The sequence below is a fragment of the Passer domesticus genome, chromosome 7 (genome assembly GCF_036417665.1).
Source record: "Passer domesticus isolate bPasDom1 chromosome 7, bPasDom1.hap1, whole genome shotgun sequence".
Taxonomy (NCBI): domain Eukaryota; kingdom Metazoa; phylum Chordata; class Aves; order Passeriformes; family Passeridae; genus Passer; species Passer domesticus.
The window spans coordinates 43,521,350-43,539,492 of record NC_087480.1 but is presented as its reverse complement, the minus strand read 5'-3'; the positions used below and the strand labels follow the sequence as shown (position 1 = coordinate 43,539,492).

The 18,143-nt window shown below is 37.7% G+C and overlaps 1 protein-coding gene and 1 long non-coding RNA gene across 4 annotated transcripts in view; one reads left to right on the top strand and one right to left on the bottom strand.

Moving 5' to 3' along the window:
• The window catches only part of OLFM3 (olfactomedin 3), a 49,489-nt gene that overhangs the window by 6,017 nt on the left and 25,329 nt on the right, over positions 1 to 18,143 (bottom strand). Inside the window, exons 2-4 of the mRNA XM_064428067.1 lie at positions 6,779 to 6,925; positions 4,282 to 4,437; positions 2,565 to 2,784 (exon numbers count right to left, since the gene is read on the bottom strand). Of these exons, the coding sequence (XP_064284137.1) occupies positions 2,565 to 2,784; positions 4,282 to 4,437; positions 6,779 to 6,925 (523 nt within the window). The remainder of the gene's footprint in view (positions 1 to 2,564; positions 2,785 to 4,281; positions 4,438 to 6,778; positions 6,926 to 18,143) is intronic.
• Positions 1 to 18,143, top strand: part of LOC135304996 (uncharacterized) — a 118,729-nt gene that overhangs the window by 86,752 nt on the left and 13,834 nt on the right. The window contains exons 3-4 of one of the 3 annotated variants that reach the window (XR_010366259.1): positions 8,058 to 8,120; positions 8,355 to 9,434. The exons of 1 other annotated variant lie outside the window; for it this stretch is intronic. This is a non-coding gene — a long non-coding RNA (uncharacterized LOC135304996). Of the gene's footprint in view, positions 1 to 8,057; positions 8,121 to 8,354; positions 9,435 to 18,143 lie in introns of those variants that run through there. One more of the 3 variants, XR_010366255.1, reaches the window with a different exon arrangement.

Genomic DNA, 18,143 nt, shown 5'->3' with positions numbered 1-18,143 from the left:
TTATAAATCAGAGTATTGGCTTCTGTGAATGCTACCCACCTAAGTTTTATTCCATAAACATGTCATGACAAGAATTGGAGGGTTCCAAGCACACTGTGCAACCTGCCTTCTCTTATAAATACCCATGACTTACAGGACTGTGAGCAAAGGATCCATACATGCATAATTACATGTGAGTTTGGGGTGTGTGTAATCACATGAACTCTATTTCTATGTGTTTAGCTGCATGCACCCTTTAAAAGTTTTGTCAGCTAATTTTCCAGCAGCTTCATCTTGAATTTTCTCTTATTCCAGAGAGAAGGAGCAAAATTCAGTCATCACAACTGTTGTGGTAATCATTAAACCTCAGTGAGAGTAAGAGAACTGCTTAGTGTACTTCAATGAGTGTTGAAAATGTTGCCAGTGCAGATGGAAGAGCCCTTTTAAGTGGCCAGGACAATATAAATAATGCATTATACTGCTGAAAAACACCTGCTGGGGAGAAGAATAGAGAATAGCTATTGCATACACCAATTAGAAAATTGTATTGTGAAATGCAACAAAATCTGTGAAGATTCAAGCCAGATCCTGTGGCACACTGGGGCCATTGGCTTCTGGCTATCAGGCTGGCATGGACAGGCACAGCTGGGTCATCTCCAGCATGGCCACTGTGGCCACAAGGCAGGTGCTGGCATGAAAGCTGCTTTTCCCTCGTGCTCTCTGATCTGGGCATGCAGCCCCAGCTCTCAGCAGGTACAGGAAGCTGAACTGAGGCTGCTTGTACTTCAAAAGGCACACAGGGATAGGCCACAAAAACAGCCAGTCCATTAGTAGGGGACCATAACAGTCATTTAAGCATCTAAGACCAGGGAATAATGCCAATAAGGATGAATGAATCTGTGTTACATCTTGAGAAGGTCCTCTCCCTTTTGTTAATGGCTATGCTTAATGATTTATTTTATACAAAAACTTTCTCTCCACTGCTAATATATATAATTTTAATTTTTTTTTTTCCATTAGGTACATCAAGAGATTCCTGCAACAATGTATTGCAGGAATTCAGGATAGATAGGATGTCAATACACCTAGTAATCCCATTGTACAAAATATATCTCACACTCATTGTTTCACTAACTGTTGTTACAAGAGGCTGTAAAAGCACAGAAAAACAAGATACTTGTTAAACTGATGATTTTTGGTATCTAATAACTTACTGGAATACTCACTACCAGAAAATACTGTTTATTCACAAGAATTTTCTTGCTTACTGCAGTATTGCAACACAGCTGTTTTCTCCTGACTGCCTTCTGTCAATGCAGTAATGTGCTATTTTGTGTGTGTACTGAGGGGAAAATAGGATCATAAGAAATTTCTGTTTGAAGAACTCTTTCATGTTTTTTAGCACATCACCACTGTGCTATTTCCAGAATAAAATAAAGAAATAAATTATTTAAGAGGCTAACTTAACCTAGATTTTTCTCATTCTACTGCGTCACAAAAATAAGGAGCCTCTGCTTATCCAGTTAAAAAGATATTTAATGTCCTGGGTAGCATTTGAAAGTAAACATCCCACACTTGATAACTGAGACACTAATCAGTGTCTCAGGCCTAAACCTTGGAATTCCAAGTTTATTCATGTTTAGTGTTAAGTAAATTGTTTAGTGCTAGGTAAATTGGAAAGTGTTTATTTTTCATAAAGGGGCTGGATTGTTTGCTGTAGTTATCCAGGTTACAATAGTGATCCATTCAGAAATCTGCAAATGCACGGACAGACTGGGAATAGGAAGACTGCATTGTGTTTGTAAAGCAGGTTACCTATCCCTGATGGAAGCTGAGGCCGACACTTGATATTGATCCTTCAGGCCCTTAGTTTTACTAGCTGATACTGAACTAGCGCTGATTTTCAAAAATGCTCAACGTTTGACTTCTAAAGGCAGCATGGGAGCAGCCAAGGTGGAAGTGGCCCGAGGTAAACCTGGTGCAGCAGTAGCAATGGATTGCTGCTGTGCATCCTGCAGAATTCATGCTTTGGGCTCTGTAAGTTAGATGTGAAGTTTGGTTAGATTGTAATGCTAATTGGAGAATGGGAGATATCCTTAACACTAATGGTACAGGCTAAAGACATCACAGTCAGAGTGGCCTCTCAGGTGACCCAGCAAGATGCCAGGGTTATGATGTGGACATCTCAAAACTGATTCCATTCTACTTTTCACTGTTTTTTTTCTTCATGTTGACAGCCCAAAGATTACTCTAGTAGCAGTGTCTGTCTGAGCTTTTTTGAAAGAATATTTGTAACTCTCCAAGTGGTTTAAACCTCAGATTTTGAATTTGCTATGTGTTATAATTTTTCATCTAATTCCTTCTGTATACAGTAAGGCATTACATTATGTCATGTACTTAGAATGATATAACTGACCTTGAGTTACTCTTGTCTTTTATTAGAGTAGCACAGATCAGAATATAATGCAGTCTTTCATCAAAGAAACAAACAAATCCTCCCTCCCCCCAAACCTTAATCTTTCTAAAGAGAGAAGCTAAAAATGCACAGCCAAGGGACCAAATTTGCCAAGAACTTGTTAACTTACTGAGCTTTTTCATGCAGTCACGAAGCCTGGTTTCTAAATTGACTACACGCTGGTGTAGTTCCTCATAGTCATAAGCACCAATTTCTTCCTGAATCCCAGTAAGCACAGTAGACAGATTTCTAATTTCCTCCTTGAACTGTGTGATCAACTTGGCATCAGTTTTGTATTGTTCCAGAACTGGGATCAGTGGCAGGAGCTCATCCATCTTTTCTTTCAACTCCTGTTAAAGGCAATCATATGTGCATTAGAGATGTTTAAAGGAGTTCAATCCCCTATTTTACTTTAATGTAATATTTATGCCTGATTATTAAAACAACTTGAAAATGATTATTTTAGTTACAAATCTATTATTAGTCTACTGTGAAAGAATTTGAGTAGACTAAATTTCAGAACAACTTATTGTATTATTTTGATTTTAAAATTGTTTTGTAATCGGATTGGCTGGAACTCTGTTTAATACTCCTGTCAAACTGAAGGTAAATGACTGGCCAATAGAAATATTGGATATTTAAAAGGCTAGAGCACTGGAGTATTCTTCTGCCTCTGATATTGTGTGTCAGACATTCAAATTTTGGTATTTTATTCCCAAGGAAAACTGAAATTACAATAAAGGATATATAATGGAATTATGTAAATGTGTTGTTATTGTAGCAATAAGGGATAAAAAGGAAAAAAGGTGAAGATATTTTCTATTAATTAAAAATCTGGGAGAATGTGCTCAAACAGCTCTAAAGTAAGAACAATGATATAATATATAAAGCTTGGTAGTCAGATCAGTAGTGTACTCAATTCCTGATGTTATTAAGACCCACTCAATATTCAGTAGCTCTGAAAAAAACCCTAGACCTCTTGGCTATGTAATTATTTTGGTATCTAACTCTAGCACCAATTGGAATATTGGGTTCATTTTATGTGAACTTTCAGAAACACTTCAAAAAATATATATTTGCTTAACATAATGTAATCTTCAGAATGTATTTTCTAGCACCTATTTTGTGGTCTCACAGTCTTGAAAGATCAATTTATCAGACTATATTTAAGGAATTTAAATATACTCTTGAAATATTTTTTTCCTAAAGAGTACTTCAGGTAGCTTTTTCAGAATGCACAATTGTTACTTGTAATGTCTGCAATCCTCCTTCCTCACAAAAGGTCTGTCTTGTGGTTTTTGTTGTCATTAAAATTCAGTGGAAGTCTTTTTTTTAATTACACAAACATGACTGGGAATGATTGCCCTCCTCCCCATCCCAAGCTCAAAACAGCAGATCTTGAGACTCAAGATTAGATCTTAATTGTACTGGATAAAAATGACAATAAACTGATTTATTATCAGCCTTTCTTCCCTTCAACTGCAGTAAATGTCATGGAACACTATGAACACAAAATTCTACTTGTTTGCTGTTAATTCCACTGAATCTCCCCCTTTAGCACTGGAGCTTGAAAGAATACAAATTTCTCAGTATGACATGCACATTGATACAGGAAGAACAGGAATCTGTTTATAGTGGCATTCCTGTAATGACTTAATAATTCCTCCCTATTACAATTAAATTGAACAGAGCAAAAGATTATCATCATAAAGGAAGATTTATTATGCTTTTCTGTTAAATGGCACCCTTGTAGGAGCATTTCCAGCTGAGACCCTAGCAGGCCATGCATTGCCACTGAGTACATTGTTTCCAGCAGGCTTGGGAGTTACTGTAAGAACTGGACCTACCTGAAAGTGCTTTGTCATTAATGTCTTCCGATCATCTTCAATCTGCCGGAACTTGGCCTTCAGCCCTTTCATTTGTGTTTCCATTTTTAAAACATACTGGAAATCCCTCTGAGTCCGTAGATTTAAAACTTCAATGGATTGGGACATATTCTGAACCTGTTAAAGAAGAACACTCTCTAAATGCACTTTTTGTTGCTTTGTTTTTTTTTTCCCTGGTTAAATGTCAGACAATGAAATGCACTTCTGTCAATTTGCTGTGAGTCATTTCTGCCAGAGTACAGCTCTACCTTCTGTAACTGCAGGATGGTACAAATAGTGGGGAAGAGGGCAAGTTTGGACTTGTTTGGACTACTTCGAGGGAAAGAGAGAGATAAATCCTTTAAAAATCATTTTCCTTAGGCTCAGGAAAGGCTGTGAGGCAATAGAGTCTACTTTGAGACCTGCAGTACATGTGACTGTGGCTCAGAAGGTGCTCATATAGCATATATTTCCTTCCAGACACTTTGGGAGGGATAGGACTGAAATTTTGGAGATTTTGATCAGTACGAGGAGCATGACTTTTCTTGTTAGTAGGCATCTATAGAATCACTCAATATAAGGCTACCCAGAGATAAGCTGGGCTGTGTTAATCATTACAGAGGTATTTTCCCATAATTTGGTTAAAATTAAGTTAGAAATTTTATCCAATTGCCTCACTGGTTGAAAACCTTTTTTTTTTCAGATGAAAAGTAGTGAATGCTTAGGTAACTTCTTGCAGAGCAAGTGACTTTGTAGTTATAGTGAGGACTTTTACCACAATAATGCAATAGTAACTGTCATCCAGAGTAAATTACATGTACTTTTAAAAGTTTCTGTTATGAAAGCAATAGTAGTTATTCTATTCCAGCAAGTGTTTTGTTTCCCTAAAACATGAGAAAACTAGACTGTTGTAAATGTGTTTGTCACCTATTGAAGTTTTGGTTCAAACAAGACATATTGTACTTTCCTAAGGAAAGACAAACCCAGCAGTACTCTGTGGTTTGCAAGAAAATGCAATATTTCAAGGGATAGTCATGTTTGGAGCTAACTCATTATGATCTGCAGAATGTATGGACTTAGAAACAACTCTTAAAAATAGTATATATTACTGATTGTACAGTTGCTATTAACAGTTCTGAAAAAGGGTTTTTAATGAAAAAAGGCAGGGGCTTTTTTTTTTTTTGCTATCTTATTGTTGTAAGCAGGCAAAGTCCCTTGGGTGCTGGAAGAATTTCCATTTGGCAAAAGACACATTCACATAGAGGGTCTAATTAAAGGACTGTATGGACTCAGGGAAGTACTAATACTTCCTTTATATGTAATGGATATCCATTACACATCCATGATTGCCACAGTCCTAATCATAAGAAAATAGCTTTGAGAGGCTGATGATTTAGGTTCATTTCTGTGGCAGCTCAAAAACTCTGTTGTGATCTTATCATACCCCTCCAGCCCCCACCTCAAAATAAAGTGGTTATTTTAGTAATATTTGAGTATTTGGGGAATATGCTGGAGCAAAGACTGGAGTGTTCCTTTCTTAAGTAAACAGACAGCACGAAGGGAGGCAGCTCCTTTTCCCTCTGCCGCTTTTCCCATCAAAGTCCTATCCATGCATCTCATGTTATGGGCTCTGTCAACTTGAAACTTTGTCCCGTCTCAAGTTCATGGAAGCACAGGGAGCAAAAATCTATTGGGATCTGGCACTATATTAACACTGGAATGACTTTTCTATAGCTAGAAAAATACTAAAAATGGTATGCTAAAAATGTATTTTCAAGTCTACATTTTATGTTGATTTTTGGTGCTGTTGAAGCTCTCTCTCAGGCCTCAGGTTCTGTACCACTGGCTGTGATACAGTAACTATAACCTTGCTTACTTAAACAGGGAATGCAGACTGTTAGTGTTTTCATAGTAGCAGCATTTTTCTGTTCATGCAAAACAAGACTTAATTGGTTTCACCATATATGCAGTAGTGGATAATACTGGAATTAAGAATTGGGCCATTGGAGAAAATTTGCACTATCACAAAATGAATAAATAAACTTCAGAAAAAGAAATAATGAAAAAATTAGAACTGTTTATGCTCTGCACAGTTTGCTTTCAGGATCTATTTTTTGACAAGAGATGAGAAATGACCTTCAGCAGTCTCATATGATAGAAGTAGAAGCTGTAGTTTAAATCCCTGAGCTAGTTTGAGGTGGGATTTGTAACTTATTTTACACGGAAAAATCTGTCCTCTTGTATGTAAGAAAGAATTTGGGAGGAGTGAGAGAGAGAAGACGTAACTTGGGTTGGGAAAGGTGCGATGTAAGGAAAACAGATAAATAACAATCAGAGATGAGAACACAGGTAGCGGACATACCCTGAATAACAATTTTTATCATTCATTAGTTCATTACGTATTAACTGAGAAGAAAAGCAGTAGATTTCCATGGGAAGTTTAATGACCAAGAGGAGGAATTTTTTGGGGAAGACTTACCTTCTCTAGTAGTTGTCTGAGTTGCCTGCTTTTGGCATCTCTAGAACATAGGTTTTGTTCAGGTGCAACAACAGTGCAAATGCAACGGCCATCAGGATCCTGGGCTGAACTGTAAACTTGCCACCCTTCCTTGGGGCTAATCTGAGTCTGTAACAACAAAAGAATAACAATCAAAGGAACTGAACTGATTTTTTTATTGTTTGAAAAAAAACACTGCAGCAGAATATTTTTCTTTTTGCAGTACATGTCTGCAATGAGGTTCCTACTAGCCAACAATTATTACTCTTCCCTGATTAGTTTGGTGGTTTCCCAGTTTTGCCATATCTCACACCTTTGCAATAGTTCTCTAGAGGAGTTCAGCACACACAATTTCCAGGGTGGATGAGAATGGTATTCTGCTTGTGATTCAGCACAAACCAGGTGATTTAATTCTTTGCAAAGGGACGTTGCAGTTTTTCATCAGCAGAGAACAAACACATCCTTTCAGCCTGGATGACTTTTACTTTAGACTAATGGAAACAACAAAGACAGGAAAGAACAAACACAGGAGCCTGGGGAGAGCGCAGTGTGTGACTCACGGTGGGAACTGGCTCAGCAGCAGCTCGGAGGTGGGGACAGGTTTGCTCTTGAAGCTGCACCTCTCAGGAACTGCTCTCCCCAGGCTCCCACTGCACTTAGCCAGGGAGCAGGGGCTTGCTCAGGGTGGGATGGAAGAGTGTCTGGTTAGGCCAGGGGAATGGGGCTCAGGGCAAGCAAGCCACAGGGTGATTTAGACACTGCATATCCTTCACTGGGACAGCAGAAAACTGGAAATTCCTAACCTGTTCTTTTTTACAGCAGCCATGACCGAGAAAGAAAGGCAAAAAAACCCCAAACCACATTTGTTTGCAGAACAGGGTAACACTGAACAGCATTTAATGTTTGTGTGGGATTTGGTATCTCTTTAATGGAATGTACAGAATTAGTGTAGCAATGACAGAAAACAATATAATGAGATGATTGAAATCCTTCAGGTGATGGAACTTAATAGATACAAGAAACAGTTTTTGAACTTTCTTTTTAAACTGAAATTTAAAGTTAATATTGTGCTTTAATTTTTCCTAATATTGTACTGAGTGATGAATTTCATAGTAGATATGCTAATGGATATCATTGAAGTAATTTTGGTCTGGACATAGTTGGAATCAGTTGCTATTTATATTATAAAATTGTACTCAGTGCCAGCAGAGAAAGTGATTATTTAAACGGGGAAGCTTTGATACTGATGCTTTCCTGGCAGCTTTGTGCAGGAGTTGCAGAGCTCCTCATCTCTGAAGAGGTGCCAGTATCTCTATGGACTGAGGTAAGAAAAGAGCACAGGCTTTTCACAACACTGACTCCTCTGAAGAAGTAATTGAAGTTGGCAGTGAACTTCTACTGCAGAGTTAACAGAAAAATCAAAATTGTGTTATTGCCATGTTTTGCAAGGAAAACCAAAGTGCTATAATGTAGATGGCTTGAAGAGATGAGGGAGCTTGGCCTGATGAGCTTTGAGAAGAGATGACTGAGAGGGAACCTCATCAATGTCTCTCTGCAGGGAGGTGTCAGAGCACGGACCGGGCTCTGCTCGGTGGGGCTGAGCAGCAGGACAAGAGGCAATGGGCAGGAACTGATGCACAGGGAATTCCACCTGAGCATGAGGAAGAACTTCACTGTGCAGCTGACCATGCACTGGAACCGACTGATCAGAGCGGGTGTGGAGTCTCCCTGAATTCCAGAATGGTCTGACACAGCCCTGTGCCAAGAGCTCCAGGATCACTTTGAGCAGGGAGCTTGGACCACAGGACCCACTGTGGTCCCTTCCAACCTTGCCCATTGTCTCTCTCCTGTAAAAAGATGATCTTGCCTTAGCTTTTGCTAGAAAGGCACAACCAGTGTTCAGCACTAAATTATACTGCTTCTATGGCATTCTCTGCACCTTAATTTTCAGAGCAAAGGGAAATTAGCTTAAGACATGGAGAACAGTAAAAACTAAATAAAATTACATCTGCAGAGACAATTTAAATTGGTCTTGAAAAGCTGCTAAAATTGCAAGCTTTAACAAGTGAAGCCTTCAAAGGCTGTAACCCTCGAAAAGTGTAAGCTGTGTTTACCCCAGTAGTTTCCATGTTTGTAGAACTTATGGCCCAACAGTGTGGTCATGCAACAGCAAAGAAACTTAATTTTTTGTAAAAGTCCAGGACCACGTTCATGAACCCAGAGCTTCTGATTATAATTCCTTTAATAATTAATATAAGTTCATGAAAAATTATTACATTTGAGACTTATGTCTGCTACATTTTGACTGGGGGCAAGTGTTTTCACTGGATTCAAGTTCTACAGTGGACAATGTATGAGACACCAGGATCATGCAGTCCATAATGAAGCTCTATAATCCAGTCTGAATTTTCAAAGGTACTTATTTATGCCAGAGAGGTTCTAAATGTCTGTCTAGGCTCTATCTAAGGAAAGAAAAAACACTTTAATGATTAACTTAGCAGATATTTTTATGGTGTCTAAAATACATCTGATTAAAAAATGAACTTTGGGAAAATATTTCTCACAGTGAGAGACTGATTAACCAAGAGCATGGTTATTGACTGCCTGTGAATAAATAGCCACTTGTATGGTACCACAATTCCACAGTCTTATGAATTTGTCTTTTATTCCTTCTATTTGGAATTTCAGGCTTCCTTCACTAATTAGGATGGGCAAGATGAGCGATGGCAGAGAAAAACGTGCATGTGTGTAAAGGTGCACTTTATTTTTCTGTTATTGTTTTAGTTTGAAATTTAATCCCTACTTCAAGCAGAAACTGCTGTGGAGAAAAAGAGCTAAAAGTCATGAAAACCTTACAGAAGCTACTGCATCAGCTTTTCAAACGCAGGCTTACTGCTGAAAGGCCTTAGTAAACAAGAAGGAAAAGAAATAACAAGTGGAAACAAAAATAGAAAGTTTTACTAGTTCTTGAAAATCTGGGGAAAAGAGATGAGTCCCTCTAAAATCCAATATTAACTACTGCCATGGCAGGCTGCTGTATTAAAGACTTAGATCACTTCTAAAAGATTTATTTTTTTCACTTTCATATATTCTAACAAAACTGTTACAGCTACCTCTGTTGTTGGTAGAGTGACAGGTAAAAGGACAGCATCTTACTTAGGATGTTTGCTTAAACGTAAACAGTATTTTCTGGTTGGTCTTGCAATTTCAACCCTGGTAATGAAACAGAACTCAAAAGAGGAGGCCCTTTGCCTGACCCCACATCCTTGTACAGTTCTTCCAGCTGAAGGCAGGAAATTGGGAGGTTTTGTTCTTTTTTTAGTTTGTACAATACACACAATTTACGAGCTGTGTATGTGCTAGGAGAGAATTCTGGAGAAGTGCTCATGCTGCAGAGTTCACTGGAGAAGCTGCAAGTGGGGAACTTTGGATGGCAGCCAAAAATCAGTCAGTGATGACCCTGGTATTACTGAGCATATGGGGCATAAACTCTTTCAACCAACATCTACAGTCTGGAGAAAGGTACCAGATTTGTGGTGCTCAGTTTTGTGTAAAAAGAACCCTACATGATAGAAATTCACATTTTCTTTATTTGACAGATGTTGCCAAGCTCAGATAATCAAATTTTTATTATTACTTTCCCAGCTTTACTGGCACTCTTGCTACCCTTACCAAAACAAGAAATATGCATATAGCTCAACTCAATGAGTGAAAAAAGCATTCTTGAAATAATATTTAGAAGACATTTCTATCAGCAGTGCCCTGTGGTAGCCATGGGGAGCATGACAGTTTTGTTCTACTTGGAATCTGAACATATCAGTACAAACACATATATTTGTGTGTGTATACATTTATATATAGATCTCATAATAACTAATCTGCATATTGAAGTTACACAGTGGCTACTTTAAACTTGGATGCAAATGTGATAGGGAACTTCTACTTATACAGCCACAAGAACTACCAATATATACTGTGACTCAGTGAAATGAAATTACATTTAAGGAAAATAGAGCTTTTCTTTGTATTCTCATCTTGCTCTAAAAGATAACAGTTTTTCTTCCAACATATTTAACTTTGAAGTAGTAATATTAATATTTATAAACTAAATACAGTGATTTTCTGCAGTAGTATTTTTCCTGCATGCATATATTAAATTATTCCATTTTGGTTAGTAAATGCATAATTTTTAGTTACAAAATTATGAGTTTTGAGAATTTTGAGAATAGTTACATTTATATTTTACATAACCTACTATTATGTAAACATCTGATTGCAGTTAAACAAAAAAATACATAGACAAACGTGTTTTACTAAGCATTTAGGAAAATTATGTTCTAATTTAATTTAGGAATACCAGGATAGTGTTCCCTCTAAAGTAAAAACTTACTTGACTTTTTAGGCTTCTCATGAGTTCATGACTATTCACAGCTTTCCTGTAGGTTTTTATTAACTAAGGCTGCTGTATATGAGCATCAATGATACAAAGTGATATTTCATTTCTGTCATTTGTATTATTCCCATTATCAGTCTTTTAAAAATTCTGGTATCTAACCTCCTAGTACCAATTTTATTTTGTTACTAACAGCTATTTATTTGTTTTTATTATTATTTTGATTTGTTTACCTGTATTCCAAAAAAGAAAAAAAAGAAGTAATCAGACCCTTTGCATATTGTAGTGAATAGTTACTAGGTAACATTATCCAATTTTCAAAAAGAAAGCTACTGCCAGATATAATATTCTAAACAACACAATGCATTTTCTGGAGCAGTAAAGATAGGAAGAACAGTCTACACAAATGCAAAGACAAAAGAAAATTGCTTTTTAGCATTTCATACTCAAGATGAAGGCATTTGATTTTACATATTTAAGGATACTATTTTGAAAGCTTCCCTTTCATAGTAAGACCACAACATGCTCACCAATGTGCAGTTTTATGATGCCCAAAAAGAAGCATGCATTAAGAGATGATAAGAAGATTAGTAACTAGAAAAGAGATTCATAAAGAGGCAACAAACTAACGCTTTTGCTGGCACTTAAATACTAATTCAGCATTAAGATAGCTTGCAACATATAACAGCTACTTACTAGAGTATCAGAAGTGGTTATTCTGGTGGTATTTAGTCCTACCAGAGAAGGGAGAGTTTGGGACATCCAGTTAGAGATCATTGCCATGGTACTAAGAACAGCACCAAGCTTCAGCAGTGGAGGGCTCATTGCTGTGGAGCTAATGAGTTTTCATTGTGAGTGATTATCATCCCAGTGCAGGCAGTGAGAGGCGTGACTGCAGCACACAACATCCACAGCATGAAAGGAGATCAAGCTACCCAGATTTAATCATCCATTAAAAACATCCATATCCTCATCTGCCCTCTTTCTGCTCTTGCTAACAAATACTTATGACTGTCTTATGCTGACCACTAAAGAAACCATCCTTTCTATGCTAATAGTCATTGCAGTTTCCAGTGGGAGATGGCGTGGGTGAATTATCTCTTTATAGGTGCTAGACAGTCAATTAGCCCTTAATTAGTTCAGTTCAGGCAGAGCAGTGTGTTCCTGTCTAAAACGCAAAAGCCTGAGCACAAATAACCCCCCCACTTCCCATCAGTGCTTTGGCAGAAATGTGCTCAAGCCTGTTAGTAAATATGGTTCTGTAGTAAATATGGTTCTGTACTTGTCCACGGGGAAGGGGCAGAACTGTCAGCCTGCTCATCAAAGCACCAGAAACCTTTCTGGACCTCCTGTGATTTGCTGATGTCTCATAAATTACAAACATCAGAGACTTTATCATTTGCACAGCTTGTTATTAAGATCTTTATTGTTCATAAAAGACCACTGAGGCTGTGAAGAGTCACATTTCTCAGTGTTTTTGTTAGTTTACAAGTTTTTGTACCAAGAATTATTGCATTACTCCCAGGGTTGGCAGACTCACTATGTCTTCATTGGTGCTGGGATGCAAACAGAAGATAAATTGGGGATCGCACATTTTGAGACTTCTTTCGGCTTTGCTGTTAAATCTACTGCTCCCTAGTGTTGTAGAATGAGCTGCAGGTTCTGTTGCAATTTATCTTGCTCATACATTGAGTGGGGGGGAAGAAAAGCAGAAGAAACAGTCTAGAAATCATTGTGCCATAGGGGCAGTTTTACTTTTTAAGAATTATTTGTAAAAGAACTGCTGAGCGAGGACTTCTAATGGCAGTTATTTAAGAGAAAACTTGCATAAAGTTTTGCTGAGAGACAGGCTACTGCATTTTCCCCAGGGCAGTTATGGACTTAGTTTCAGAATTTGCTTCAGAAAAGCAAATTACTTTTTCTTAAGGACTTCTGGCTGTGCTATGAAGGAACACTGCATGCAATGAAACTGAAGGGGTGTACATTTATGGGTGTATGTCAACATAGATGCATTTATTAAAGCTAATGTAACTCTGAAAACAGTTTTTCAGATTCTCAGAGCTGTGCACCAATTCAGGCTAGACATTTCTCTTTCAATATCCATTCAGAATGATTTCCATAAATCTCTGCATTTAAGGAAGTTTAAGGAAGACACATGTAAACTTATTTTTAAAAAAAAAGAAATTTAAAAACCCATTGAGAGCTATTATATAAACTTAAGGAATCACCCAGCAACAGAATATAGAAAATCTGAGTATCCAGGTATTAAGTATCTTGTGGTAGTTACACAGTAAGGTGAGCTGTGAAACGTTTGAAATACTCGAAAAATCAATTCACTGAAAAGATCTAAATACAGTGAAACACACTGAAATACATTGTTGCTAGAAGTTGTGCATAGATGGTAAATTTGAGAAAGGCTATGTGATCACAGCTGTTTTGCTCAGAGTATTTTCTGTATTTCAGGAGATAAAGTTTGTAGGATTGCCTGATGGTGGTAATTTTGTACATTTCTCTGTAGAGAGAGTCCCTGTGGTCCATCCTTGGTGTGGTGATTTTGAGGCTGAGAGCTGAGTCAGGCCTTTACCTCAGCCTGAGGAAGGGCTTAGTGGAAGGAGGCATCTGAGCCTTTCCCTGAGTCAGTGTTTCTGTGGAGAGGGGCTCAAAGCTGTCCCCTGAACACAAGTGCAAACTGAACTGTCCAGATTGACATCAAAAGTGAGGCTTTTCCCTGAACTGTCACATTTCATTGGCAATTTGTCAGCTTCCCAAGGACCTCCACTGATTACTTTCAATACGGATTAGGTAACATTCGATAATGTTGGATAATTTTTCAATTTTATTAGATTCTTCTGAAGTGTCTCTAATACAAAAAAAGATTTTAATTCATCAGTTTTATCACCTTTTTCTATTCCTGTCCTCTTTCAGAAGTCTAATAAGCACACTTATTGCCTTAGTTCCAGGACATGTCCTGAATGTAATGATAGAATTTTGTTTTACCATACTGAATTCCAGCTTTTGACATTTTTGGTTTTCTTCTCTCCAACATTTGCTGTTTCACAGAAGAATAGTAGTAGTCTCTTCCTGAATTTTAACATTGGACAAAATACATTCAAAAGGCAATAAAAGAATTTTGTGATGCACAGATTAAAAATTACTGCTGATTATCCTACATCCAGAGTATTGACAGCTCTGGAAAGAATGCTGCTTGTTGAGTTATTATGATTATTTCTAACATATGATATGCTCCTTGGTTCTTGTGACAGAACATTCATGAATTCAGTTTACCACTTTATTTTCTTGCAACTTGTTTAACTGCAGAAGAGAAAGCTGGCTGCCATGTGATTCCCAATACTGGGATACATCTTTACAGACTCAGCAGGAGGTGATCCTCCAGGCCTCTTGCCTGGTTATATAATTCAACATTCCCAGAGCTCTGGCATCCCCATGCTGCTGAAGTCAGACCTGCTGTAGCTGCACAGGGGCTTTAACGCCCCTTTGTGCTGCAGTGCAGGGATGAGGGCAGCTTGTACAAGTGTCTGGAGCCCAGGGGCTGCAGGAGCGAGGCTCACCCAGGGAAGCTGAAAACCCTTTCCTCTGGGGCTGCCAATACACGGCAGCTGCAAAGGTGATGGCAGCCCCAGGTGTGCTCACACAGACAGGACAGCACGTGCTCTGGGGCACTGTCAGCATTCCACGGATCTGAGACTTCCCACTTCATGCACCATTTGTCAAGTATTGCTCCAGAGCTTCTGTTGCTAGAGGAAATGTGCATGGGAACACAGTTTTATAAATGTTTCCTTCGTGAACAGTGGAAATACTCAATGAAACTATATTTTGTTTGTGTACTGCGTAAGCGTTCAAATGGCCTTTTTGTCAAGGAAATAAAATGTTAAAATAATTTCAGCTCTATTTTACCATAAATAATTGGGTAAATTAAAAAATGGCAAGCAAAGAGTAGAAAATTTTTCTACTGCATCTGAGCTCACAAAGATCATACCTGAAGCCACAAAATAACTGAAGAGTTGTTCTCATATTGTTAGAAAGTAGAAACAAAACTTTATGATCCATGTTTCATTTCAGCTCTGTATTTTCTGGGTTTTTTTTTTTTTTTTTTTAAAGCTGCAATTTCACATTTCTAGCTTATGATTAACTGCTCTGAACAAAAGCTAGAATGCAACAGCAGTTCTAAAATCTGAACAATATTCTTTATTACGCTAAATTTCTGCTGGTATGATAACTTCCTTTTTTAGTTAACTTCTTCTGAAGTCAGTAAAAGCTGAAGCATCCTTACAAAATAACTTCAGATACTATATTTTGGTCTTACATAGAAATCTGTCAATCTGTAGCAATTTCAATGCTATTGTATGCTAGTCTTGTAATATTCAATTACTATATTACAAATTACTAGGGTCATTAAAGGTCTTATTTAAGAGCTTTATTTAATAAATAGTCTAAAGGCTCTTCTAGTCTCTGATATTTACTTTTGCTTTGAGATCCTGTTACATTTTGATAGGGATTAAGTCTACTGAAAATGAGAATACATCCCAACATTATCTTATTACAACTGAGGTAGTAGTACCTCTGTACTGTAAAAAGTAATTAACACCAGTATTAGAAACAGCAAAAGAGCAAATGTCCTGAGTCAGCAACATGTGAAAATATACCCAGCCACCCACCCCAAAAACTAATTACCTGGCCAGAGGAAAGCACTGATTGTAAGAAAGAGGAAATTGTGAAGTTCAGCCACAGCCACTTAATCCTGATGTCAATGTATTTAATATATGTGAAAAACAATGCTGCCTTAAAAAATTCTTACAATTAAAAATTTGTTCATGGGTAAATGCTATCATGTAAACACCTGAAACCTTGCATTTTATGTTGAAGTGATTGCACACTCATGGCTCAGGTGGCTTAACTACATTTCTTTGAAGCAGAGCAAAATCAGGAATCTTAAATCTCAGGAAGTTTGTACTTTGACAGGTTCAGTTTAGAAAGTGAGCTCAAAAAGAAAAGCCAAGGCTTCCCTGGTTGCACTTTTGTTCTGCAGGGTATTTAGTTCTTTATCTTCATGTGATATATTGTGCTCAGTAGTACATTGGTTTGAAAAATGGCAGTTCATTAGTCATGTTCCTGAGCATGGTTATTTATTTACATTAGGTTAATGCATGCACAGAGCGAGTTCTCAGAACTGGAATGGCAATTACCATTCATAGAGCTGCAGATGGACTGAGAAAGCACAGACTTGTGCTATCAGTTCAATTGCAGTTCTCTGAATTTAGAGAACTGTGCCTTCTTACTCTGGTTTTGTTCTACAAAACCCCGTGGCTTTGCAGTGCTACTTGTGAGTAGCAATAGCCAGGTTTTTTAAGGGCAGTTTGAGAGGTATGTGCCCTTTCTAGAAAATCTCTTTTCACAGCTCATCTGTGCATATACAGTGACATTCTGCAGTCAGGTGTCTACACTTAGAGAAATATTGAGCAAGTCTGTTGTCCATTCCATTCTTCTGTACTAATGCTCTTGAGGTGACCTTGCTGAAATGGTCTTAGCTATCTGCTTGTTAATTTTTCAGGCTTCAGGGAGCTTCTTTTGAATGAAGACATTAAAGAACATTTTCATGTTTTTTTCACACCTATTCTCTTGTGTTCTGCTGTTAGCAAATCCCAAGTGTACAGAATAACAAAGTAGTGTCTCTACAGAAGAATTAGTTCATTATGAGAATTGACTGAAACAGGAAACACAATGGGCAGTCTCCTTTAGGAAAGTCTGCAATTAATTGAAACAGCTGGGAAAAACAAATGGGTGGGGAAGGACTAAATGAAATAAAAAGAAAAGCTTCTTCTGTTGATTTCCTGCCATTTTAATTTTCAATAACATTTATATCACGTACTCAGTAAGACCTCAAGATTTTCCCTAGAATGTGTTATGTGATGATGGATCTAATGGGAGAAACAGCATATTTTCTAAAACATGTGGAGACATCTATATAGTAGATAATGACTAAAGATTGTGCAGACAGTCCTTTTTCTTTTAACAGAGGCTGGAAATCTATATGTTTTTAGAGGATTCAGGGATTCTTTATGTTGCTCTGAGCACCCACAGAATGGCAGGATGCAATGTTGGATGGTTCTGGGACTGGAATTTGTTGCAGTTTTGCTTTCTGTTGAAAACTGTATGGATTGGATATGAGAATTTATACAGAATTCCTCCTGGAGTAATTCTCATACTTAATGTACAATTTTGGTTTTCCATCTTGAAAATACATATTTTTCTGTTGAGGCTGGATGAGGTAGGTGAGCTGGTTTTCATTTAGAGTAAATTTTAAGAAATTAAAGGAGCTGAAACTGAAATTCTCCAAGAAGCTAGATCATATATAATCCTGGGGAGAGCTTGAGCCATGAAAATCAGTAAATTCTGTAGTAATTTAATAAAATAAGTGGTTTCAGCTGGCCCTGACTGCAACTAGATTTTTGAAAACAGAGTCTAAGCTACTTAGAGCCAAAGTGCACTTAGACTGTGAGAATAGGCAGTGTAACTGGCCCTTCCTCTGGTTAATGCAAGCTTACAGCTTTGCAGTCAGCACTTACAGACCTCTGAACTGGAGCTTGCCTGTCACATTTAATAGATACAGGTAAGTTTGTTCAGTGCCTTTTTAAACTTCCTTGAATCTTTGCAAGTGAGAAGACAGAAATGAAGAAAGTGGAAAGGGTTTACAAAACAAAATTCCCTGTCAAAGGGGAATTTTGTCTTTGGGAAAAGACTTAGTGGGATGCGTCTGCACTTACAAATACAAAAGGGTTGTGGTTTGGGGTTGAGTGCTGGCCCACAGTAAACTACAGTGTTTGTTGGTGCCACATATCCTAATCACCTTTTCCTTTTATGCCTGGGCATGATTCAGTTAGATGGTTTGGACACAGATGCAGCATTTCAAGAGGGAAAGTGTAGTTTTGCTGTGTG